The following is a 27,525-nucleotide window of genomic DNA, read 5'->3' as shown; positions in this document are numbered from 1 at the left end:
TTTAAAAGCGAGGGACTAAGCGCGCAAATATCCCTCCCCACGCCAGAACACGCGGATCTAGCCACATCTGGGTCGGGTCATCGGGTAAGCTCAATACAGCACCGTTTTAGAGCCATTGAAACAGGGCCCAAACGGTGTCGTTTCAATAATCCATATTAAACTAAAAAAAACTAAACCTAAGTGACCCTAAAACCATCCTCTCCGCGCCGCCTCAAAGAAACGAAAGTCCCCCCCATCCATTCAACTCCGATCCGAATGGAGGAGGGATTCGGCGACACACCAACCCCAGGTATGAGTTCTAAGCCCTTTTCCTTTCACTTTCACTTTTCCCACTAAAAGAGATGAGAGCCGATGCGAAAAAACAAAAGAGAAAAAAAAAAGAAATCAAACGAAAATTCCAAAGCAAATCACCTTTAGAAACTGTTTTTCTATTGCTTTCCTTTCAAGAGGTTTTTCAATACAATATTTGTGTCTTTTTTTGTTCTCTTTGCAATCGGTTTATATACCGAAAAGATACAGAATAAAAAAGAAAATACAAAATCTGTCCTTCTCTTTTGTTTTCTCCTTTTTCTTTTTTTTTTCTCTTCTTTGTGTACTGTTGTTTGTTTTTATTTGTTGCAGGTACAGAGGCTAGCTAGCGTGCAGGGGCGCAGGGGACGTGGCGTGTATGGAGGCAGAGGCGTACGCGTACGGAGGCTCGTCACGTGCGGAGGGCTTGGCTGCGGCGCTGGAGGCTAAATGCTGCTAGGGTTTTGGGGTTTGGGAATGTTTCGGTTGAGTTGGTTCACCACGGTTTGAACACGCGTGATGTAGTCGGAGACACCTTCCGATTCCTTCATCTTCATGCCTTCCAGCTCGCCACGAAGAGTTTGAAAGCGGACTTGTTTAACTCGGTCGGCTCCTTTGTACACCTTTGCTAAAATGTCCCACGTTTCTTTTGAAGTTGTCGCACTTGCAATCTTCTCAAAGCCCAACTCGTCAACAGCTCGGAATAACATGTACAATGCTACCTTATCTTTCGATCGCATTTCTTTCAACGCCTTGTTTTGAGCCGCCGTATATCCCGCAGTAGTTGTCGGTTCTACGAAACCTTCTTGGACAACCTCCCGACCATCTTGAGACCCGAGCAGAGCTTTCATTTGGATGCTCCAATTCTCATAGTTCAACTTTGTTAGTCGAGGCAATGGCACATTACTAGTCACACTCCCCATAGCTCAGATACCAAATTGTAGAAATTGTTCATTTTATAATATCAAAAGCTTACAAACTATTTATAGGCTATAGTCTACCCTTTAAAACAACAAAAAAAAAACTGAAAATATTAATATTTAATAATAGCACCAATGACTCTTGACCTTTCATTCTCCTAAAAGAAAAAACTACTAATTTAAACCCATTAAAAAAACAACATAACTCTTGACCTTTCATATAACATAACTCTATTTCATTTAAGTTTATTCAACATCTGTCACTTCTGGATCCTCTACCTGCGCTGTTCCAAAACTCCATCAACATTAGTACAAATCATATTAACTGGGAAAAAGAAAACATTTAATTCAACTCCATCATGACCTCTATGTATGTATGTATTCTGCGAGAAGTTGACACGAGAAAAAAGAACAGAAGGTGTTAGGTGAAGCTACCTTTGCTAGGGACCCGATCACACCTAAGCTGGTAATCCTTAGACATTCGTAGCTCCTTTCATTGCTCATGGTGTTCAAGAAGGGATACAGATACACTGGCATTGTAGCTACAAAAGAAATATTTATTTCAATTAGAGCAGCCAACAATAATTGAATTTGATGACTCAAAAGTGAAGTTACCTCTGATAAATGGAATCCTTGTATCAGGGTGAGAAGCTACAGACTATAAAAATATAAAGAATGATGTCATTAAGATTTTCATACAAGTGAAAAATAATATAAACTTTACTGGTCTTAAACCAAAGGTAGGCTCATCTTTGAGATTCTTAACATATAAAAACAAAAATGAAAGTAGAAGAGTGGACCTGGAAAAGGGCTATTGCATTGCAGACTTGTGTTAGAGCTTTTTCAGTAAGGCCGTCGGATAACAGTGGACGGTAACCTGAAGTTATTATCTGAATAATGAACAGTTATATAAATCCATTTACTACAGAATTGGTGTGACCAATGTATCTATCAACAAAGCTTTGAAGTTGATGATTTTCTTAGAAACTAACATGGTCTGGTAGATGAATATGACTATTCTAGGGTGGCTTCGTATCAGGAAAAATATTTTCTCCATTTTTCTTTAAGTTGATTTTATGAAAAATAGTTTAAGCAACATAAAATTACTTACAAATGAATGGAAAATAAATATTTATTTTGCAAATTGATTTACTCTTTTAAAAAGGGTGACTTATCCTCTCGAAAAAAAAACCTCTAAATTTTTTTTATATATAAAAATTAACTTGAATCAAGTCTAATATTATTATATCAAATATTATAATATTCAATACCATTAAACATAAATATTTATTTATTTATTTTTAATAATATAATAAATTTTCAATATATTTTAATATTTTAATATTAATTTTTTTTCATACTAGTTGCTTATAAATGTCACTAATAGGAAACTAGTGTTTGTCAAAACACCACAAAATTCACCACAAAAATTTATTGTCTCTAATTATTGGTGGTGATTTGAAGCAAAAAAGTCACTAGCTTCGTAGTGATTTCTTACCTTTCGGGGATTGGTCGAATTATGGATAGAGTCATCGTATCTGAAACCATTTCCTCTGTGTGTAAGAGAGCGAGAGATGTTACAAAAATATTGAAACTCCAGGTGATATTCTTCTTATTATTCTAGTAATAAAGTTTTTAATACTGCATTTACTAGTACGAGTTGTACAAGGATATAACCAAACAAAAAATGATAAAAACAAGAAAGTCGTAACTTTTTTTCAAAACACTCACTCATATTCTTAATTTATTTTTCTGTCTTGAGTTTTTTCGTTTTGTGAATGGTGACAAATGTATTATTTAGGACTAGTTAATAAACTATTTTGGTACTTGAGTTTGGTTTCAATATTCAATTTGGTACTTGAGTTTGCCTTCAACGCTCAATTTGATAACTAGACCAAATAACCTAATGAATGTTTGACATATGTACTCTCAGTAAAAAAAAAACAAGGGTACTTAATTGGGACAAAAAAAAGAAAGCTCGAATGCCAAATTAAACATTGAAGCTAAACTCAAGTTCTTAAATAAGCCAAACAAAAGCTAAAGTATCAAATTAAAAAAACTCAAGTACAACGTGAACATTGACATCAAACTTAAGTACCAAATTAGGACAAAAAATCTTAAGTACCAATTTGATTATTGAAGCCTAATTGAGTCACCAAGTAGTATATTAACCCTAGTTAAGATAACAAAGACCATAGGAGTTTTTTTTTTTAAAGGTTTAACTAGTGATGAAAAAAAAAATCTACATATTTCAATACAATCGGTTAGTGTTGAATTCTTTTTCAAATTAGATTCGAAATGGATCAGGTAAGTTGAGTTAATTTTAAAGAAATATTTGGGATAAATCTGCCCACTCCTCTCTTGAAATATTTATGAAATTACAATTCCACGTATTAAATTAGTCACCATATATCTACTTTTAAATTAATATTCTCTCGGTCTTGAGTATGTTAGCCACCATATATCTACTTTTAAAGTTCGTGATATAAACTCAAAATTTAAAGATAACTAATATATGTATATTGTGCGTGTACGCACGCGCAAGCAAGCCAAACTTGTTAGCAAAATCTGCAGCAATATCAACAAATTGATTTAACTAATTTAAATCAAATTAATTTCTTTGAAATAAAATTCGGGTCCAATTAGAACATGTCATACAATTTGAGGGCTAATCTTTTATTTAAACATTTTTCCTAAATATAAATACACATGATAATGTGGGGAAATTATGATATTGTTTATTGTATGTTCCCCTGTCACTGCGTTGCCCAGTCTGAATAAGGTAAACATCATGGAATGGACGGCCCGGGTGAGTTGCTGCTAGTCGGTGGCTCGTCGGTACAGTGGGTTGTACAACTCTTGCTGGTCCTTAAATTGCAAACCAATTGTCGTAGGTTAGCAAGAGCCTTTGGATCACTCTGCAAAAGGAATTGAATATCATGTATAGGGTGTAGGGTTTAGCTATTCTAATTCGCATGTGTTCATATGTACGAAATGAAGTTTTGAAGCTTACCCGAACGATGTTAGCATATTTGCCATCTAACAACTTCCATGGAACGTAGCTCGACAATTGTGGCCTTGTCCTAAATAGGGAGTTTCATCCATTAAAGAATGAACTCGTAAGATAAAAACGTGTGTTTTTAGCTAACCTTTCGTTTTCGGAGAGCCTGAGGTAACATCCGATGATATTTCTGAGGAGGCAAGGCAAATTTTCTGCATCATCTTCACTAAGGTTTTCAACCAATTTCCCCAAACATTGGGATACTGAGAGATATCGTTCAGCAAGAACGAAACAGTACTTGAGCCCTTTCTCACTTAGTAAGATTCTGTAAATTATAAATGTGGACACCTGTACCATCCATTATTATATTAGCAGTTGATAATGTTAAACATATTAGCATCAATAATATAACTACGAAGCTTGCATGTGTAAGATATGGTAACGCCATAGATGACAATTATGATGCTGAAAATTACAATATGTCTTATAAGCTCATTGGTTTATTCCCAAAGATGTTTACTTTTTTCCTTAGTTTCATTTTCATGGACTTCTTAAGATTTCATTGCTCTTATTTCTACACTGAAAATGTGAAATAATACACAGTGTCTAAGTAAGGGTGGGTTTGGATGGGCGATTGGGTGCGGTGCGTCTAGCTTACTTTTTGTCTCACGCTACAGTATCGCTACAGTATCTAATCTCACCGCCACCGCTATTTTTACACTAACCGCAGATAAACGCACCGCCCATCCAAATCCATCCTAAGTTACCTTGGACTTTTTTTCCCTAACCCCAGAATCCAAGTAACATAGTTGTGTACAATTTTTCCCCGTAATAGTTTTTTTTTAAGGCAAAAAAATTAAGGTTAATATATCATTTGGTACTTATATATGATTTTAATGTTCCATTTTGATAGCTGGGTTTTTTTTCTTATATTCAAGTTTTTCTTTGTCTCGTACAAATACTTATATTTGATTTTAATATTTATTTTGGTACTTAAGTTTCGCTTCTGTTCAATTTGGTATCCAAAGTAAACATCATGTGACCCAATAAATATTTCACATTGTGCTGTAGTAAAAAAAACTTTAGGTCCCAAATTGAACATTGAAGTCAAACATAAGTATTTATATGAGACAAAGAAAAACTCAAGTATCAATTTGAAAGAAGTCAAGTACTAAATTAAATATTGAAACCAAGGTATCAAATTAAATATTGAAACCAAATAAGGTATGAAATATTAACCCAAAATTTATCAGCAAGCGGCCTGAAAGTAATGTCAAAATTGTAACTTTCCAATCAAATAATGTCTTTCTTTTAAGTATGACCTCAAGTTACTAGTCATGGCTTTAGTTCATATCCATTGTTGTTAACATTAGATGACATGAGTATGAACCTAAAAAGAAGAAAAAAAAAAGAGTGAAGAAATTAGTGAAGCAACAGTAATAGGTTTGTATATTAGAATAAAGTGCAGTGACTCACTGTTCTTGACAATGTTTTGCCAACCTCCATGCAGCGTAGGCAACTGGGAAATATTTGAGTTGAAAGCAGGTACTCTATCACTTCTGCATCCTCTACCTGCACAGCTCCAAAACTCCATCAACATTAGTACAAATCATATTAACTGGGGAAAAAAAACATTTAATTCGACTCCATCATGACCTCTATGTATGTATGTATGTATTCGGCGTTAACTTGACACGAGAAAAAAGAACAGAAGGTGTTAGGTGAAGCTACCTTTGCTAGGGACCCGATCACACCTAAGCTGGTAATCCTTAGACATTCGTAGCTCCTTTCATTGCTCATGGTGTTCAAGAAGGGATACAGATACACTGGCATTGTAGCTACAAAAGAAATATTTATTTCAATTAGAGCAGCCAACAATAATTGAATTTGATGACTCAAAAGTGAAGTTACCTCTGATAAATGGAATCCTTGTATCAGGGTGAGAAGCTACAGACTATAAAAATATAAAGAATGATGTCATTAAGATTTTCATACAAGTGAAAAATAATATAAACTTTACTGGTCTTAAACCAAAGGTAGGCTCATCTTTGAGATTCTTAACATATAAAAACAAAAATGAAAGTAGAAGAGTGGACCTGGAAAAGGGCTATTGCATTGCAGACTTGTGTTAGAGCTTTTTCAGTAAGGCCGTCGGATGACAGTGCACGGTAAGCTGAAGTTATTATCTGAATAATGAACAGTTATATAAATCCATTTACTACAGAATTGGTGTGACCAATGTATCTATCAACAAAGCTTTGAAGTTTATGGTTTTTTAGAGACTAATATGGTCTGCTAGAAGAATATGACTAGGGATGAATGAAAAACGAAAAATACTTTCTACATTTTTTGTTTTACATGAAAAACTGCTTGAGCAGTAGAAAATGACTCCAAATTAACGGAAAATAAATTATTTATCTTGCAAATTGATTTATCCTTTTAAAAGATGCAAAGTCATTCTTTGAAGAAAAAATACTCTAAAAGAATTTTTTATATAAAAATTAACTTGAATCAAATCTAATATTATTATATTAAATATTATAATGTTCAATATCATTAAACATACATATTTAATTATCCTTTTAAAAAGTATAAATCATTTTCAATAAAACAAATCCAACCTATATACCTAAAAGATTGAAAATGAAATCTATAAGTATGTGATGTAAATATGTTTTTCTTCCTTCAATTGTACCTCCACCCATGCTCAAATATGTTCTAGAAGTAACATAGAATGGAATAGCAAGACCTGCCTGCAAAAGGACACTCATAGTACCAAAAGATTTCCATAACAGCACTGCCAAATTGTCATAAGTCAGTCTATTCTGTAGAGGGAAGAAAATATTACAAATGAGCAGCCATTTCTTAGAATTTAGAACTCAAAAATTAATATATATATATATATATCATGAAAGAGAGAGCAATGTTTGAATATCAAACTCAAGTCATCTATACATACATGTATTTAGGTTGGTAAAATCTTTATTACTCCTACTCATAGTTAAACGAAGGTTTAATTTACTTAGAATTTCGCCCTTTTTCAGTATTTCAAAGAAAGTTTCTATGGAATTTTTCTTAATTACTCTTTGATAAAAAAACATATATTGATTATAAAAATTAAAAAAATATATCACAGCTAATATCTTGAAATATTAAAAATGGTTCCTTTATTAAACCAAAAAGAAAAAAAAATCCAAAAACTGATTAGCCTTTTATTTTGTAAATTATTATCTTTTGTGCACGTTGTAAATTTTTCTATGTTTTTTGGGTTATTTTATCATTTTCTTTTCGCCAGAAACCAAAAAGATAGTTAAGAAGAAAACAAAAAGTAAAGGTGTCTAATACCTTACAAAGAACGTCAAGTGATTGCTCTCGGGTTTCTTCAGAAGCAAGCCCTCGAATCAAATATATGACTCTAGCGGAAGGGTTGGAAGTGACTGGAGCAGCCGCACCTGAAACCATTTTCTCCGGCGAGGGATGAGAGAAGAGACTAGAAAATACGTTATAGAAATATTGAAACTCCAGGTGATATCTTCTTGTTGTTCTAGCAATAAAATTTCAGATACTGCATTTATTAGTATGAGCTGCACAAGGAAATAACCAAACAAAAAATGATACAGGGAGCGTGTCGTGCGTTTTTTTTTTCTAAACACACACTCAAACTCATATTCACAAACTTTTCGTTATGCGAATGGTGATAAATGTATTAATCTATTATGACAATAAACCATAAGTGTCTTATTTTAAAGGCTCAACTAGGGATGAAGAGGAATTTGAAATCAACTTGTTTCGATTTGATTGGTTAAGGTCCAATTATTTTTTCAATTTAGGTTTCGAATGGATTGAGTCGAGCTAGATTTATTTTAGTAGATATTTGAGATTGGATTGGATTTGGTTTTGAGGTAAACTCGCTCGCTTCGCCTCTCGGAACATTTACAAAATTACCTATATACATAATAAAAAATTAGGTTAAATCTCTAAATTATACTCTCTTAATCTCGAGTAATTTAGTGGCCTATCATCTACTGCTTTAAATGTCATGATATAAACTCAAAATTTATAGCGAAAAATACACGTATATTTTGTAGAGTGAGTATTAGCTTAATTGGCATTGTTGTTATTACAACAATTAAGAAGACGTGGGTTCAAACAAGATTACATGTGTCTTTTCCTCCTATTAAAGACACTCTTAAGCGCATTCAAACTGATAAATGGTTCTTCTTCATTGAATTTGACTTTTAAAATTACTATTTTACTTTCATAATTACTTTGGGAGAGACTTTAGTTTAATGTTAAAATATATTTGGTAATAAAAGATTACTTGGTACAGTACTCAATATGATACATTGCTCTATTTAATTCCTTTGGTCGGAATATAAAATTTTGATATTCAGTTGATGAAATTGAAGATTATCTAAACACATTTTACTAAATTGTCCTTATAAATTTGTTTTTTTTTATTTATTACTACCAAACAATTTGAAGCTTTTAGTATTTTATTTTACTAATAACCCAATGCATTTTTCTGTAAAATTAATTTCATATATCTTTTCTCAAATAAATAAATTAGAATAGACACTACAACAAGATGATATATTAGTGGCATTTTTTTCGCATACTACGCAGCTTATGAATGTCACTAACAGGATACTAGTGTCTTTGAAAACAGCACAAAATTCGCCACAAAAAAATAGTCACTAATTATTGGTGGTGATTTGAAGCAAAAACGTCACTAACTTCATAGTGATTTCTTTACTTTTGGTGGAGTGGTTGGATTATGGATGGAGTCGCCGCATCTGAAACCATTTCCTCTAGTAGGGGAGAGAGAGAGATTAGAAAATATGTTACAAAAATATTGAAACTTGGTGTAACGGCCCAAATTCTCGAGTCAACGTTTGACGTTGACCCAGGTTAGCAATAGATAAATTTATTTAGGGATCGGGTTTTGTTGGAATTAGTTTGAGTGAATTTTGGACCTTTTTATAAGAAATTGAGGATGTTGGGAAGCTTGTGTGAAGTGGAGCGAAGATGGATGACTAATATGGTAATTTTACCATTTTTGAATAAAAATCTTCTCCCAATTATCGGAAAAAGATTGTTGGACAGATTGAGGTGAGGGATAAAGTTGATTTGTCCCCATTTTCCCTATATTATAATCACTCTATTTTTTTCTTTCTTTCTTTTTCTTCTTTTCCTTAGCTTCTACACACTTCTTTCTACATTTCTTCATTTTTTTTATTTCTTCTATCTATTTTCCTTAGCAAACCGTGTAGAGGGAGAGAGATTTGAGTGAGTTTTCTCACCATTTTCATCCTCCAAATCTCAAAGAATGTAAAGGTCTTGATCTAACTTTTTAAAATTCCATGGAAAAATCTATGTTTTTCAAGGATGAAAGTGGAGGGAGGGTTTGAGTTTGAGGAAGTCTCTACCCATCTTCTCTTTTTTTTTTAAAGCATGTATTTTTGCATCTTATAGACCCTTATTTATGTGGGAAATCTTGTGTGATGTATGGTTATTAGTTAAAGAGAGTGGTGAATCTTCTAAAGATAAAGGGTAAAGGCAAAGTGGTGGAGAGTTAGACAAGAAGCTTTGTTGGTGTTCTACCATCAAGGTAGTACCCTCTAACTCTCCTATGCTTCTTGATAAGTCATAAATATGATGCTTGTGTGATAGTGTATGTATGTTGTATGTCTTTGGGTGGAAATCATGTTTGGATGATTAAATAAAGCTAAAAACTTAGTTGTGAAATTTACTAGAAACAATTTATTACATGAGCAGTAAGTTTGAAAATTCACCATAAATTTCGTAAAAATAATTAGGAAGTTATCTGTACATTGTTGTAACCATGAGTCAGTTTAGTTCCATTTAGAATAGATGGAGATCGACTTCGATTTTTATTTTAAAATATATAAATTTTTTAGTGTTGAAAGGTCATAAAAATCTGGCAGCAGATTTCTTATAAAACAGATGTAGTGACTTTGAAAAAATCACCAAAAAATTCACAAGATAAAAAAGGAAGTAAGCATTATATCTCTATAACCGTACAAAAGTCTAGTTTTGTTTAAAATAAACGGTGCTCGATTTAGAGTTATATATTAAGATTTATTATTTTTTTAATGAGCAAAGGTCAAAATGTCAAGGCATTAGACTGCAATATTTCATTATTTTAATATTTTAGCCAGAATGATAAGTAAGTTGAACGAGTATGAGACTTGAATTTCATGGTTGTGTATTTATGATTATATGTTTGATGCTTTGTTTGCGCTCAACCTTTAGGCTCTAACCTAACTAGCGGCCATGAGTGGCGCTAGGGATAACCTTACGGACACCCGAGATCATTTGACTAGCGGCCATGAGTGGCACGAGACTATCCGGATACCTGATTATTGAAGCAGCATGTGCAATCTAACAAGTTTGACAAGTTTGATATGCAAGTGATTTGGTTATGTAGATTGAATGTCTCATAATTTGATTATTCGATACTCATGTATATGTATACATCTGATTTGCATGCTTATATTTATGAATTGCTTGAAGTATGGTAGATTAGTTGTGTACCACTGAGCCTGTAAAGCTCAGGCTCAGCCTTCAAATTGTCTTCCTTTTCAGATTAGTAGACTTTTTTTCATGTCCGAGGAACATCATCGACGAGAGGCTTCTAGCATCACATATGCAGAGTATAGTACCTTATCTGTTAGTGGGCATTGTATTCCTAGGACTTTACTTGTATTTTGTAGGTCTGTAACCCATTTATCGTTTTGGTTTCAATGTTCAATTTGATACCCAGACCAAATAACCTAATGAATGTTTGATATATGTACTCTAGTAAAAAAATAGGGGTACTTATTTGGGAAAAAAACAAAAGCTCAGATACCAAATTAAATATTGAAGATAAACTCAAGTTCTTAAATAGACCAAAGAAAAACTAAAGTATCAAATTAATAAAAAAAAATGAGATACCAAAGTGAACATTGAAGTCAAACTCAGATACCAAATTGAGACAAAAAATTTAACTACCAAATTGAATATTAAAGCCAAACTGAGACATCAAGTAGTATATTAACCCTATTTAGGATAGCAAAGCCCTTAAGAGTTTTCTTTAAAAGGTTTAACTAGTAATGAAAAAAATTAAATATACATACTTCGATACAATCAGTTAGCATCGAATTCTTTTTCAAATTGGGCTCGAAATGGATCGAGTTAAGTTGAGTTAATTTTAAAAAACATTTGGGAATGGGTTAGATTCAATCTTGGCGTAAGTCTATACCCACTCCGCTCTTGAAATATTTATGAAATCACAATTCCACATATTAAGTTAGGTTTAAATTAATAGTCCCTCAGTCTTGAGTGCGTTAGCCGCCTCTTACCTAGTTTTAAAGATGTTGATATAAACTCAAAATTTAAAGAGAAGTAATATATGTAGATTGTGTGTGTGTATGCGTGCACACGCAAGCAAGCCAAACTTGTTAGCAAAATCTGCAGCAATATCAACAAATTTATATCAAATTAATTTCTTTGAAGCAATAAAATGAAATAAAACTCAAACTCTATGTGATGGTTTTATAGTCAAGGGTGGTCACCACCCCAAATATGGTTTGAATTCGAATCGTGCTAGTTGCATTGATTGTTCAGGCTCAACCCTGTTATCGGAATTCACCAAAAACTGAAATAAAACTCAAGTCATGATGCCAAACTACTTATTATTTCTACTTAAGCCACTATAGCTTTTTAGCCAAAAATATTTACAGGTCTAATTAGAACACATCATACAATTTGGGGGCTAATATTGCATTTAAACATTTCTCTTAAATATAAATACACAAAATAATGTGGGGGAAATTATGATAAAGGGTTCTTCTCCATTAAATTTGACTTTTACTATTTTACTTTCATACTTACTTTAAGAGAGACTTTGGTTTAGGTAATGTATAGGATTATTGAAATATAAGATTACTTAGTATATTACTAGGTACGATTGATGTTTGGTTGACGAAATTAAGATTAGTTAAAAATACATTTTATTAAATTATCATAATAGAATTTGCATTTTATTGATAACTTCACAAAAAGTGAAGCTTGTAGCATTTTGTTTTGCTGATAAATTAATGCATTTTTATTAAATTAATTTTATATTTCTTTTCTCAAATAAATAAACCATTACACCAAAATGATGTATTAGCTGTGTTTTTTTCACATACTACGGACTGTTATGAACGTTGCTAGTGGGATAGCAACATTTCTGAAAGAACCACAAAATTCCCCAGAGAAAAGACCATCACTAATTATTGGTGGTGATCTAAAACACAAGTGCCGCTAACTTCCAAGTGATTTCTTTACTTTTAGAAAAAAATTACATATATAGTGATGATTTTAGCCAAACACTGTTATATGTTATTTTAACGCATCTTTCCCAATTCGTTATAATTTAGAATTTACGGAGATACAAATCCAGATGTTACTGTATGTTCAAATCTATTGAGCCGCTTATGAGAAAAACGTCGTTAAATGTAAGGTGTGATTGCGTCTTGCACGAGAGAATGGAATCTTACGTTTTGATACGATGAATGTTGACACCATTTTTTTTGACGAAAAACAGGGTCGACTTGGGTTTTTAAAAAAAGAAACGGGAGTCGCCACCAATCCTTTTTGAGGTGTGATTGGGTCACCTTGAAAAATGTTGTTTTTAATAAATAATTTGATTTTTATTAAAACAACGGTTTTGGTCTACGAAATTTAGAAAACGGGTACGGGAGTCGGTTACGCACGAGGAAGGATTAGCACCCTCGATACGCCCAAAATTGGTACCTAGTTAATTAGCTAATGTCTTGATGTCGAAAATTGAGAACTTGAAGGAATTAAAAATACGATCCTTGTATTATATAAAAAAATTGAAAAAGAAGCATATTTCACGTTATTCGAGAAAGAGAGTCATATCCAGTAAGTTAGAACACGATGTCTCGAATTCTCGATACGCGAATGAAAAATGTTTATTTAAAAATTTTAGCCATCTCGGATTTAAACAAGATCACGACCAGTAAGTTAGGACGCGATTTTTTTAATCCCGAGATCATTTAAAATTTGAGTTTAAAAAGATTCGTACATTTAGATTTATCGTGAAAATCGAAACCCAGTAAGTTAGGGTACGACCTTCTCGAATCTAAACACGAAATATTATTTATTCAAAACAAATTTTGTTAAATCGAGTATAATAAAAAACACGAAAAGCGTAACAAAAAATACGAAAGCAAATTACATTTTTTATGCATGGTAAAACCATAATGAATATGAAAGTATAAAAAGTATAAAAAATACGAGCAATAACAACGATATAAAAAGGCCAAATCTACAACATAAAAATAACAAAGTATAAAAACAAATAAAATTAAAACATTCATTCAAAATAAAAATGAAAATGAAACAAATAAATAGTAAATACGATTAAATATAAAGATATATATAGGGAAAAATTAAAATATGTGTATATATAAATATATATATTTACAAAGGTTAAAATATGTACATATATATATTAAGAAAGGCATAAATATTCCAAAACATAAGAATATATGTATGTAGATAAAAAATATACATATGTGGATTATAAAAATGAAATAAGATAATATATAATATACGTATTTTAATACATAAAAAAATATCGATACGAAATAATAATATATATAATACACATGTTTTAATTATATATATATAGATAGATATGTATATAAAAATGAGTGTTTACATATTAAATAAGTTAGAAAAAAATACGTATATGCATAAAAACAATTATAATAATAATAATAATAACAATAATAATAATAATAATAAAATTGCTAAAATATGGATTAAATCAGAATAAAAACGGAAGTATTGGGCGAAATCGAAATAAAAAAAACAAAAAGGACCAAATTGCAACGCGTGCTGAAAAGGGAAAGGCCAAAACTGCAAATAAACCACAGGCCCAAAACGCAGCGTTGAAATGGGCCAAGTCGGAACAAAATGAAATTGCAGGGGCTAAATTAGAAATAAGAGAAAATAACGAAAAAAGGATCAAATTATAACAAGCTGCAAAATCAGGGGGACTGCGCGCGCAAATAGTCCAAAAACTAAAAAACACGCGGATCCTCCGGGTCGGATCGGGTCGACGCGCGAATCCCCCTGTCTTAAACGGCGCCGTTTCAATTTGGGTATTTAAACCCAATTTTTCTGAAAAAACTTCATTTTAACTGATCCCCTAAAAAAAACCCCACATTTCCTCTCAAAAGCCAAGCCATTGAGCCATACCAGCGCCGCCGTTGCGCCACCACGGGTGGTGGCCGGCCTCACGCAAGAGGGCGATTTAGTTCCCGCTCCAAGGCCCGATTGAAGGTAAAATCCGTCTAACCGAAAGATCCAAATGAGAGACCCCATAACTCAGACTTTCGAGGCCGATTTCAACGATGGGCAGATCCCAACGGCGGCGCAACCGAAAAAACGAATCAGGTGAGTTCTCCTCTTCTTCCTTTTCTTTAATTTATATATATAAATAGATGAAAAAAAAGAAAATACAAATAAATAAAAAATTTTAAAACATCTATGAACGGAAAAGGAAACTCCAAATCACCTTGAATCTCTTTTGTTCTTATATTTCTCTGCTAATGTTCGTTTTTGTGTTACAAAAATCGCTAGAGGAACCCAAAATTACATATTTTGATGGCTTTTATAGCCGAAAGAAAGAAGAGAAAAATAGGTTTTTCTTCGTTTCTCCTTGCGTGTTTGCCATCTTCTTTGCAGGTGATGTGACGATGGCGATGGAGTTGGTGGCTACCAGAGGAGTGGCGGTAGGTCTGGGGCAAGTGACCGATGAGACATGCAGCGGCAGTACTAGGTGCGGCGCTAGGGTTTCAGACTTTCTGAAACCCTAGTTTTGGCTGTTAGCTTACTGGGCTAAGACATTGGGCCTCGGGTTTAGGCCTGTTCTGTAATGAGTTGGGTAGATTAGGTTAATGGTAATTGGGTCTGTTTGTAATTGGGTTTCGGGTTAGGCTAGTTGGGTGAGTTAATTGGTTTTGGTTCTTGGGCCCAGGTCTGGGCAAAATTGGGTTGTACAGCTGCCCCTCTTTGCTCGTTGTCGTGTAACAAAAACAGAGCAAAGACTAAAAAAAGACCAATTTTGTCCCGTCGAGTCTTGACTTCTTTGATGCTTCTCCTCTTCAAGTAGCTTTATTCCAGTCTACTGTGTCTTGTCGCTTCAATCCACTCTACTGCACTTCAACAAGATCCGACTTGTAGCTTCAATCTTCTTTGCAGCAACTTTTGGGGTGTAGGCATTGGCGCTTCGACCCACTCCGCAACGTCAGGGAGATAGAATTACTGGCTTCAATCTGCTCCGCTATAATCTCAGGGAGATAAGATCTGAAATTCTTCGGTCTGTTCCACTGTAATCTCTGGGAAATAAGACCTGACGCGATCTACTCTGCTGTAACTTTAGAGATATAAGATCCTTTAATCCGCTCCACTGTAATCTCAGGGAGATAAGATTACTATCTTTGATCTGCTCCTCTGTAATCTCAGGGAGATAAGATCTGCACTTCTTCGGTTTGCTCCACTGTAATCTCAGGGAGATAAGACCTGATACGATCCACTCTACTGTAACTTCAGAGAGATAAGATCCTTTAATCCGCTCCACTGTAATCTCAGGGAGATAGGATTACTATCTTTGATCTGCTCCGCTGTAATCTCAAGGAGATAAGATCTGCACTTCTTCGGTATGCTCCACTGTAATCTCAGGGAGATAAGACCTGATACGATCCACTCTACTGTAACTTCAGAGAGATAAGATCCTTTAATCTGCTCCACTGTAATCTCAGGGAGATAGGATTACTATCTTTGATCTGCTCCGCTATGATCTCAGGAGATCAGATCTGTAATTTTCGGTCTGCTCCACTGTAATCTCAGGGAGATAAGACCTGTATAATGAACCTAATTATGCCTAATGATTAGGATGACATGATCAAAATGAAACAAATGCTCCTATCTAGACATGTGTGAATGGTGTTTGCATGAATGCAAAATTTATTTTTCCGAGAGTGATCCCGCTTAGGTTGTCATTACTTGAAGTTTATTAAGGCTTTGTGACTAACATGCTACGACAGCTTCTTGCTTGACTGGCTTTTCTGAAGAAACATTTAGCCAAGTTGCCCCCACTGTGAACCTCAAAGTTTAATCCACTGGGATACCAAAATTTGTACCATCATTCTCTCACAGTAATCTAAGGGTAGAAATATATGGCTTTTCCTCCGACCTCTTTTATCATAATTCGGGGATATAGGATCTGAACCGCTCTGGTCTCCTACACCATTCTCAGGGTGTCATGCCAAAGACTTATGCACAAATGAAGGTTCTCTTCTCCGAGGTAACCTCTTCCTTACCACTTGGTGGTTATTGCTTGCTTGTTCATTGAAGCCTTGTCACCTAACACGACATTTGTCATTTTGTTTTATCCATGTTTGGACAACAAAGTTTAAAAGGATAGTCCTGATTTAGACTTTTTCCTTTTAGACACTTCAAATTTGGTGTGTTCTAAACAACGGTCATGTTTCAGGTTCCTTCATTATTTAGAAATTTCTAGAGTAATATGCAAAGCTCATTTGGCTTGAACATTCAGTCCATTAATCGTTATTCCAAATGTTTTTGAAAGAAATTACCACAATGGACAAACAAAATGTTATTGAGAACAAATCTCGAAATGAATGAGTTAACAAATTTTCCTAAGGTAGGATGAAAAATAAATAAAATGAAATTTTATTGGGGAACAAAGCTTGAAATGAATACATCAATCAAGACAACAAATTTTTCCAAAATTCAAAATATAAGATAACAACAGGTGCCCCAGATATCGCAGCACGAGCTTCCCTGCATAAGTTTTTTTTTTACCATTTAATATGTGTTTAGGGAATCTACAGTATTTTGTCAATACCCCAAGATGTCGCCTACCCTTTCTTGTGATTCAAGTATAGCGAGACCACCATATGCCCCAGATTTTTTATCAAAATTTGAATTGTTCCGTTCACCTCATGCCTCATCAAAATTTGAGCCGCCTTTTTCAGGTTTTCAACTCAAATCCCCTTTGGTCTCAAGGCGCATTTTTACGGGTTTTCACCTTGGCCTCTCCTCTTTTTTTTTTTTGGACCTTCAAATTTTAAGTGAAATATTTCTTGACTGAGTCTGAGTTCACATGATTTGACAGGCTTTTACCATCCATTTCGCTTAAGATTAAAGCCCCTCCTGAAAAAGCCGTTTTTACCACATATGGACCTTCCCAATTTGGCATCCATTTTCCTCTAAAATCCTTTTGTAGAGGAAGAATCTTTTTCAACACCAAGTCCCCCTCGTAAAATTCTCTAAGACGAACTTTTTTATTATAGGCTTGCATCATTCGTTTCTGATACATCTGACCATGACGAATAGCTTTTAACCTCTTTTCTTCTACCAAGTTCAGCTGGTCATATCGAAATTGAATCCACTCAGCCTCATCCAACTTTAGTTCAGCTAATACTCGGAGAGAAGGAATTTCAACTTCTATGGGTAAAACTGCCTCCATCCCATAGACTAAAGAAAACGGTGTTGCCCCCATAAAGGTCCTAACAGAGGTACGATATGCCAGAAGGGCAAAAGGTAATTTCTCGTGCCAGTCTTTGTAGGTTTCAGTCATTTTCCCTACAATTTTTTGATATTTTTGTTAGCTACTTCCACGGCACCATTCATTTTTGGATGGTACGGTGACGAATTGTGGTGTCTGATCTTGAACTGACTACAAACTTCCGCTATTGAGTTGTTGTTCAAGTTCAGTGCATTATCTGATATAATCCTTTCAGGCATCCCGTATCGACATATGATCTCTTTTTTCAGAAACTTGCTAACTGTTGACTTCGTGACATTTGCATATGAAGCAGCCTCCACCCATTCAGTGAAGTAATCAATAACCACAAAGATAAAACGATACCCATTAGAAGCCTTCGGAGATATTGGCCCGATAACATCCATTCCCCACATGGAGAAAGGCCATGGAGAAACCATAACATGAAGAGGTGACAGTGGTGCGTGCATTTTGTCACCATAGATTTGACATTTATGGCACTTTTTGGCATAATTAATGCAATCCCCTTCCATGGTGGACCAATAGTACCCAAATCTCATAATTTGTCTGGCCATCGTGAAGCCATTGGCATGCGTTCCACAGATACCTTCATGCACCTCTTCCAAAATTTCATTGGCTTCGACAGCGTCCACACCTCTCAACAATACTTGATCTTTTCCTCTTTTATACAAGATATCCCCATCTAGGACATAATCAATAGCTAATCTCCTCAATGTCTTCTTATCATTTTCCGTCGTATGGTTAGGGTACTCACGACTCTTCACATATTGCAATATGTCATGGTACCAGAGGTGATCATCCTTTTCTCCTTCATTGTCAATGTTGCAACAATGGGCTGGAGCCTCATAAATGCTGATCTGGATAGGCTTCATATCCTCTAGCTTGTTCACTTTGAACATAGAAGCCAAGGTAGCCAAAGCATCAGCCATCTGGTTCTCATCTCGTGGGAGATAACTAAAGGTGACACTATCAAATTCCTCAATCAATTCCATAACCAATTTTCGATAGCGGACTAACTTGGGATCTCTTGTTTCCCATTCCCCTTTGAGTTGGTAAATTACTAATGCAGAGTCCCCGTATATCTCTAGAACCTTAATTTTCCGCTCTATGGCTGCTCGGATGCCCATAATGCAAGCTTCATACTCAGCCATGTTATTTGTACAATCAAAATCCAATTTGTTAGTGAAAGGGTAATGATCTCCACTAGGGGACACGAGTACTGCCCCGATTCCGTTGCCTATAGCGTTTGAAGCTCCATCAAAATTTAGTTTCCAAGGACCACCTTCTTGGAAATCTTTTTCTATAGTCGCAACATACATCAAATCTTCATTTGGGAAATCAAAGTTCAAGGGTTCATAATCCTCCAGCGCTCTACTTGCCAGGAAGTCCGCTATTGCACTCCCTTTTACAGTCTTTTGGTTCACATAGACTATGTCAAATTCAGATAGGAGAATTTGCCATCGGGCCATTCTTCCATTCAAAGCGGTTGATTCCATCAAGTATTTCAGAGGGTCCAATTTAGAAATTAACCAGGTTGTATGGTACAACATGTACTGTCTCAGTCTCCGAGTTGTCCAGATCAGGGCACAACATAACTTCTCGATTGGCGAATATCTTGTTTCGCATTCGGTGAAATTCTTACTGAGATAGTAGATTGCTCTTTCTTTTTGTCCTGTCTCATCATGTTGACCAAGCACGCATCCCATGGAATTTTCAAATACTGCCAAATACAGTATGAGCGGTTTGTCTGGGCAAGGTGGCATCAGCACTGGGGCGTTGGACAAGTAATGTTTAACTTTTTCAAAAGTTTTTTGGCACTTCTCATCCCATACACCTGGATTATGTTTCTTAAGGAGACGGAATATGGGGTCACATTTCTCGGTTAATTGTGAAATAAACTGCGCGATGTAGTTCAGTCTTCCTAGAAAACCTCGAACCTCTTTTTGAGTACGCGACGGAGGTAATTCTTGTATTGCTCTTACTTTGTCAGGATCAATCTCGATTCCTCTCTCACTGACCATAAACCCAAGCAATTTTCCTGATCTGACCCCAAATGTGCATTTTGCTGGATTTAACTTTAGCTGAAATTTTTTCAACCTCATAAATAATTTCTTAAGGACCTGCACATGTTCCTCTTCTGTTTTAGATTTCGCAATCATGTCATCAACATAGACTTCTAACTCCTTATGCATCATATCATGAAACAGTGTTACCATGGCCCTCTGATACGTTGCCCCTGCATTTTTCAACCCAAATGGCATCACTTTATAGCAAAAGGTTCCCCATAGGGTTATGAATGTAGTTTTCTTCATATCCTCAGGATGCATCTTAATTTGGTTATATCTAGAGAAACCATCCATGAAAGAAAACAGTGAATGCCCCGCTGTGTTGTCTACCAAAATGTCAATGTGCGGCAAGGGAAAGTTATCTTTTGGGCTAGCCTTATTTAAATCTCTATAATCTACATACATTCGTACCTTCCCATCTTTCTTAGGGACAGGAACAATATTGGCCACCCACTCAGAGTATTTGACCACTTGTAAGAATCCAGCGTCGAATTGCTTTTGTACCTCCTCTTTTATTTTTAATACAACATCAGGCCTCATTCTTCGGAGTTTTTGCTGAACTGGTTTGCAATCTTCCTTTATAGGAAGTCGGTGTACTACAATGTCAATACTTAGCCCCGACATATCTTGATATGACAATGCGAAGACATCTTTGAATTCTCGAAGCAACTCAATGAGGTCTTGTTTTACTTCTTCAGCTATGCATGTGCCAATCTTCACCACCTTTCCCTCTTCCAGGGTCACCGTCTCTACTGTCTCCTTGTGAGGTAGGATTTGTTTCTCTTCCTGCTCTACCATCCTCAACAAGTCCGGAGATAGGTTGCAATCTGTGTTATCTTCAAAATCTTGAGATTCCTCTAAACACACATCTCGATCAAAAGGATTTCCCAAGTCCATAGTAGAGTCACTCATGCCATTGATATCTTGGGACCTGTTATAAATACCGAAAAATGTACAGGGAATGTATGAATTTAAGGATTCTTATTTAATATGGTCATGAATGAATGAAAGAATGATTTGGAATAAAAGCATCCATGATGACTATTCATACGAAAAATGAAAAGAATTTTAAAAGATCATTTACTCAAAATGCGAAAATATATTTCATTGAAATCACAACGTTCAAATATAAGCCCATTTCATTTCACAAAAAGTTTCATTTTCTCTAGGCTTAGAACAATTAGTATGTTTTGAATATTACTTTGAAAAAGCTCTAAAAACTTCAGGCATTTCTTCTGCAGTCCAATTGTTTAAAACACTCCTAGGTTCAACGGGATAGATGCCTGATGTACTTCCTTCTTTAGATTTTTCTTTAGATAGGGCATTGATGTTCAAGTTTCCTAGCATTTCCTCTGTGATCTCCCTTCTTCGAGTCCTCAGTCCAGAATACATGGTTCCTCCTGATACAAAGGTCTTGGATATGTGGGGGAAAGCCATCGGTTCCCAATCAACTTCTTTCCCGTTCACACGCGCCTTCCTCCTCTCTTGTCTTTTCTCCAAATCTTTTCTTCTTTGCTTAGCATTTGGTTTAAATCCTAAACCAAAACGGTCTTGCTTGTCTTTCAGCACTGTTGCCTCTATCCTTCCTTGAAGGCATCTTCCCAGTCCTCTTCCGGGCATAGCTCCTTTCCCAACTGTCATTTGTAGTCCCATCCTCGTGGCTCTAGATATGCTGGGCATCGGGATCTTCCCTCCCTCAATAACAGAGGTTGCATTTACAAACTCTAAGGATCGAAAGGAACATTCAACCGCCTCATCATCTGTTCCCAAATATGGTGCGTCACTGGTTACCGATGCAATGATATCTTCCTCAGCGTCAATCGTAATTAACCGGCCTTCTGTTACCAATTTCAACTTCTGGTGTAATGATGAAGGTACCGCTCCTGCTGAATGAATCCAGGGTCTTCCCAACAAGCAGTTATACGAAGGCTTGATATCCATCACTAAAAAATCCACCTCGTATATATTCGGGCCAATCAAGAGGGGTATTTCTATTCTTCCCATCACCTTCCTTTCAATACCATCAAATGCTCTCACTATATTTTGGCATGATTTCATGTGAGAGCTATCCACCGGTAACCTATTTAAGGCGGATAGGGGTAAAACATTCAAGGCTGACCGATTATCAATTAGCACTCCTGCTAACGCATACTCCCTGCAACGAGCAGTGATATGTAATGCTTTGGTGGCTCCTCTTCCCCCCGGCGGTATTTCATCATCATTAAAGAAAATGAAATTGTCGGCACTGATATTGTTAACCAAGCGGTCTAACTTATTCACTGAGATATCGTGAGCGACATAAGTTTCATTTAGCACCTTAATCAACGCATTACGATGTATCTCCAAACTTATAAGCAACTCAAGCACTGAGATACGAGCCGGTTGTTTATGCAATTGTTCTACCGCGCTGTACTCGCTATGTTTCAAGAATTTTAGAAATTCTCTAGCCTCATTTTCAGTTACCGGCTGATTGACACGTGGTTCAATTTTGTCTGTTTTTGCTTTTCCCAACTCAACCGCTAAGGCTTTTCCTTTTCCAGATTCCACTCTTGCGTTTGCCAGATCATAGCGTTTTCCACTTCGTGTATAGAATCCTTCATCTTCTTCTAAAGCGTTTACCAAGCTCTCTTTCCCTGGAATTGTCACATTGCAGTCGTAATTCCAAGGAACCTTTTTGCTATCCTCGTAAGGAAATGATACAGGTCTTTGGATTATGACCTTTGGCGCTATTTGAATTCCAGATTCTCTGCTCATTGGTTTTGAAATAATTACCACTGGGTGATTAGCCATTTGGGCTTTCCCCATGGATCCTTCTTCTGCAGCATAAACTTCTCCTTCTTTTAGTCCATTAATCTCTTCATAAAACTCCAACTCTTTGTTATCCATTAAGTTTTGCACCATAGTTCTGAATTCGGTACATTTTTGGATGTTGTGGCCTTCTTCTGCGTAGAACTCACAAAACTTACTTGCTCCTTCAGGCCTTTCTATTGAATCTTGCTTGATGCGTCCTCCTTTTACCATTTGTTTCCAAACCCATTCAAGGGGGGTCCTTATCTCTGCTACATTGGCTTTGACTCTCCTTCCTCCATTCTCAATTATCGCGTTCACCTCTTCATCATGATTGGGCAACGGACTTTCTGTATTGGGTGAGTCACCAAATTTGACAACGCCCAATTTGATAAGTCCTTCCACTACCTTCTTGAAAGCAGTACAATTTTCTATCGAGTGTCCTGAAATTCCGGCATGATAATCACACTGAGCGTTTGTGTCATACCATTTTGGATATGGGGGTTGTAGAGGACTCAAGTAACGAGGAGCGACAACATGCGTATTATATAAATTCTAGTACAGCTCCTTATATGTCTTTAGAATGGGAGTGAACTGAGGTTTCTCAGTATTTTGCCTCATTCCCGACTCTTGTTTCGATGAGCCCTGTTGATTAATGACCGCTTTCTTTGGTTGACTCACAGTAATTGATTTACTGTAGGCATTCACATTATTCACTTCATTTTCTCTTTTCCTCGGGGCTGTCCTTTTATTGTTCTCCCTCCGTCTATTCTTCCACTTTTAATAGCATGCTCGATCATTTCGCCGCTCATTATTATATCCGAGAAATTCTTTGAAGCGCTTCCCAACATGTGAGTGATGAATGGGGCTTTCAATGTATTAATAAAAAGCGTCGTCATTTCCTTTTCCAAAAGAGGTGGTTGCACCTGCACTGCCACTTCTCTCCATCTCTATGCATATTGTCTAAAGCTTTCGTTCGATTTCTTCTCCAAATTCTGTAGAGTTATCCTGTCAGACATCATTTCTGAGACACGATTGTATTGTCTCATGAATGCCTGTGCCAAATCTCTCCAAGTAGCAATTTTGGTTCGGCTTAGCTGATTGTACCATTTTAACGCCGCACCTGTAAGACTATCCTGAAAGGAGTGTATTAATAATTGATCATTATTAATATACCCCGTTATTCTCCTGTAGAACATAGTGATATGGGCTTCTGGGCAACTGGTCCCATTATATTTCTCGAATTCCGGCATCTTAAATTTGTAAGGAAGCACCAAATCCGGAACTAAGCTTAGATCTTTCACATCTATTCCGCGATAGCTGTCGATACTTTCTATCACCCTAAACTTCTCTTCAATCCATTTCCATTTCTCCTCAAACTGCTTTGGCAACTCTTCCTTCACCTTGTCTTTCTCAGCTACTTCATCGAAATTCGGGATAACAAAATTAACCAGATTATTGCCAGGACTAGAACCAGATCCGACCTAAAGGTTATTCGGCATTGAAACATCACCTGGAAGATGCTGAGGCCTAATCGAAACAGAAGGTCTTCGTGGATGTGGTTCAGTCTGAACTTGCGCATGCGGAGGCGTGAGTCCTGGAGGAAAAAGTGGTTCATCATTGTTTTCTTCTTCGTCGCAAATCACAGGACCTTTCCCTTTATCCGCTCCCTTGGTTATTAATTGCGTCAATTTAGTCATTAGGTCATCTTGAGACTCCTTCATCTTTTGTACCATGTCTTTCTGGATCTTTTCCACATGTTCTTTCATTTGCACCTGCAACTGGTCTTGCATTTCCTTTTGAAGCCGTTCTAGTTTTTCCAACCTTTGTTCCATAATTTTTGACTTAGCCCGGGTGCCGTAACAGTGTCGATTTTCCAGGTTAGCTGAAATAATTTTATTCAATTAGGGTCCTTTAATGGTTGTTAATGCATATAATGTGATGCAATTCATGAAATGAATGCAAAAAGGGATGTTGATTCTAATTCAATTTCATTCTAAAAACTTTACTAGAAAACAAACTTCTTTACATAAGGTGGATTACAGATACGACTTAGCCCTAATACTTAAAATTCTAATTTTCTTAAGTAACGAGGCTAACTCTTGTCCTCGACTTGACTCTAATTCGTACTTCACGCTCAACACATTAGCTTGTGCTGCTAACGTCTGCAAATGGTCAGCCACCTCTCGGATTTGAAGCACGGCTTCTTCCATAATGTGATCCCTGTCTCTTACTTGGTTCTGAAAGTAGTGCAGCTGCTCGGCTTGACGATCTTCATTAGATTCCAAGTACTCAATCCGATTCTCACAATTTCGCAATGCTGCTTCTAACTCTTCAATTCTTTCTTTCTTTTCTTCAATTCTATTTAAGCTTGCCCTCAATTCCATCACAGAATTCCGATTTCAATGCCGATAAAGAGATTGTTTTAATTCAGTCACTCTGTTCTCCAGCTCCCCTTTCTCTTTCTGGTCCTCCGACAAACTCCTCTTTAAAGTCTCGTTCTGTGCTTGAATTTCTTGGAACCTCCTTTCCCATTCATCAGCCTTATTCTTTTCTTCTTGAATCTCCTTGCGCCACTGTTCAGAAGACTTTCCCAACCCAGCAGTTCTTATTGATAATCGTAACTTCTTATAATCTGTTTTTAAACTATCAAGATCTTCTTCAGCCCTAGCTTTCCCCTTTTTTAATCGTTCGGCGTCGAGCTTCTGAACATCTGCATCCAGTCTTAAATTCATTTTCTCTTCCTCTATTCGCTCTATCTGCTTTTCCAACTCTGCATTTCTTCTTTCAAAATCCTGTTTTAAAATTTCCAGCTCAGAAGGGACGACCTTTAAATGCTCTTCTAATGACTGACTGCCTTCATGACTCGATTTGGGAATATTGTCATTGATTCTTCTGGCCCTCCATTCGTCATATTCAGGAGTCGTCATTGGTCCTACAGTCAATCTCTTCATTCGTCGAGTTTGATTCCACGCATTGGATATCTCTCGAATCCTCCTTTTGTAACCATCACTCCCGTACGCGAATTTACACCCGGCTAGTCCCTGGGTTGCGGGTATAAACTGTCTTGACCTGTATTGTCTAAGTACTAATAACGGGGCATATCCAATAGTTCCCCAGATTCCAAGTAGAGGGATCCAATCAAAACTACCACACTGATACAAAATTTCGTCCGGGAGTAACCACGGAGCTCTCCATTCAATGTCCTCTTCTTGAAGGCTCTGAAGAATTACCATCCATTTTTCCATCGAAATGTCATCTCTTCTCGGTGTACCTACTATCTCCTTTAGTGGCGAATAGTTTTCAGAGAAGACCCGATATGACACCTTATCCACTTTTCAAAAATGACTGTGGAACCACGCAAGTAATAACTGAACACATCCAACGAATCTGCCTTCACCCGCTCGCCGACAGGCATTCAATGATCTGAATGTTTCCGCTAAAATTGCTGGAACCGGAGTAACTCCCTTGTCGAGACGGTCAAATAGATCAGTGACTGCCTCATCAATATGCCCCAAAGCTCTGGGAAAGATAACTAAACCGTATAGGCACAAAGCGAAGACATCTACCCTCTTTTTTACATCTGGATGCACTAGGACCACATCTTTCAAATTCCTCCAAGAAATGCACTTGTTATCCCCTTTTTGTTTGATTCGGGCTGTGACCCACTGCTCACTCATACCTGTTATGTTCATCAATCTTCTCAAAAAGGGTGCATTTGCAGCTCTTGAGTAGATTCTATCGACTTGACTCTTCGAACACCGAAGTAAAGCCATATATTCTTCTATCGTAGGTACTAAGTCGACTTTTCCGAACGTAAAACAACTGTAGGCGGGGTTCCAAAATTGTGCGAGAGCCCGAAACAGGTGCTTGTCTACCTTCATATCTAGCAGGTACGGCAAATCCCCATAATCGGAATAGAACAATCGTCTGTCCTCCTCGTTCAACTGGCCCCAAATTTCTTTCAATTCTTGCAAATTGTTCTGGTTTACGTTAATACGGGTGAAGTCCCATAACTCAGATTCATATCCTTCAGCCAAACTATCCCCTTTCTCACGTGTGTCGTTTCTGACTAAATTCGGACCGCCGCATTATCTTCCACCTTATCAAGAAATCCCCTTTCCATAATAAGCTTTCTTTCTAGAAACAGAATATGAATCAACGCCTTTTATAATGAAATGCCATGCAGTTGAAATGTCATGCATCCAAAATAAAACAGCAAACGTTAATATCGGGTATAAACATACAATCTAAGACAATTCAGAAAGAATAAAAGCATACATCAGGGTATCTACTAGGGTTTGGAGTGGCTCTACCTAGGGTAAGTTCCTAAGGTTCACTACATGAGGTTTGGCTCTAAAGATAAGGTACCCGAACCAGCAGATTCCTCGATCTTCACCCATTATAGGCTCATATAGACCGAGTTCGGTTCAGGGGAACACATTTCCCTATGGCTGCACGGAGATGAAAATCTCACGAAGACATAGGTACGGATGTATTCCGAAAGCGATCCACTATCCTGCACGGAGGTGAAAACCTCACGAAGGACTAGTTTCTCACTCCCACTTAAAAGGTGTGACCAACGGTCATGCAATGCAGTGCAGAGATAAAAAATTAAAAATACAAAATATGATAAAAACTATAACTCAAAACAAATGAAATACAATGAGAGGATCGTATATTTAAATCAAATTTTCAACTTTCGACAAAAAGACAAAAAGTGATCAACTCGTGGCTCGACTCACTTATTTTGAAAAAGTCCCCAGTGGAGCCGCCAAGCTGTTGACACCATTTTTTTGACAGAAAACGGGGTCGACTTGGGTTTTT

At 36.3% G+C, this 27,525-nt stretch overlaps 3 protein-coding genes and 1 long non-coding RNA gene across 4 annotated transcripts; all 4 read right to left on the bottom strand.

Annotated features, from left to right (window-relative positions):
• Nucleotides 1-1,468: 1,468 nt before the first annotated feature.
• On the bottom strand, nt 1,469-2,066 carry LOC107955078 (uncharacterized). The gene is made up of 4 exons (XR_001699802.2): nt 2,009-2,066; nt 1,824-1,866; nt 1,644-1,750; nt 1,469-1,487 (listed from the first exon to the last, which is right to left on the bottom strand). It is a non-coding gene; the product is annotated as an uncharacterized lncRNA (long non-coding RNA).
• Nucleotides 2,067-3,817: 1,751 nt separating this feature from the next.
• LOC107955077 (CCR4-NOT transcription complex subunit 9) lies at nt 3,818-6,401 on the bottom strand (the record flags this gene model as incomplete). Its single annotated transcript, XM_041096873.1, has 7 exons — nt 3,818-4,126; nt 4,222-4,291; nt 4,358-4,557; nt 5,686-5,781; nt 5,941-6,047; nt 6,121-6,163; nt 6,306-6,401. Coding segments are annotated over 7 exons (741 nt in total), but the record flags the coding sequence as incomplete, so codon positions are not given.
• A 9,922-nt stretch (nt 6,402-16,323) lies between these two features.
• LOC121219179 (uncharacterized) lies at nt 16,324-18,996 on the bottom strand. Its single transcript, XM_041096872.1, has 2 exons — nt 18,432-18,996; nt 16,324-16,361 (listed from the first exon to the last, which is right to left on the bottom strand). Exons 1-2 carry the CDS (start codon nt 18,994-18,996, stop codon nt 16,324-16,326), a joined length of 603 nt encoding a protein of 200 aa, XP_040952806.1.
• Nucleotides 18,997-20,819: 1,823 nt separating this feature from the next.
• LOC121219178 (uncharacterized) lies at nt 20,820-23,646 on the bottom strand. Its single transcript, XM_041096871.1, has 5 exons — nt 23,625-23,646; nt 22,315-23,141; nt 21,933-22,227; nt 21,195-21,794; nt 20,820-20,842 (listed from the first exon to the last, which is right to left on the bottom strand). Exons 1-5 carry the CDS (start codon nt 23,644-23,646, stop codon nt 20,820-20,822), a joined length of 1,767 nt encoding a protein of 588 aa, XP_040952805.1.
• Nucleotides 23,647-27,525: the final 3,879 nt, after the last annotated feature.

The sequence above is a fragment of the Gossypium hirsutum genome, chromosome D07 (genome assembly GCF_007990345.1).
Source record: "Gossypium hirsutum isolate 1008001.06 chromosome D07, Gossypium_hirsutum_v2.1, whole genome shotgun sequence".
NCBI lineage: Eukaryota > Viridiplantae > Streptophyta > Magnoliopsida > Malvales > Malvaceae > Gossypium > Gossypium hirsutum.
Note: the sequence above shows the minus strand (reverse complement) of the source record. Positions and strands in the feature narration are given on the sequence as shown.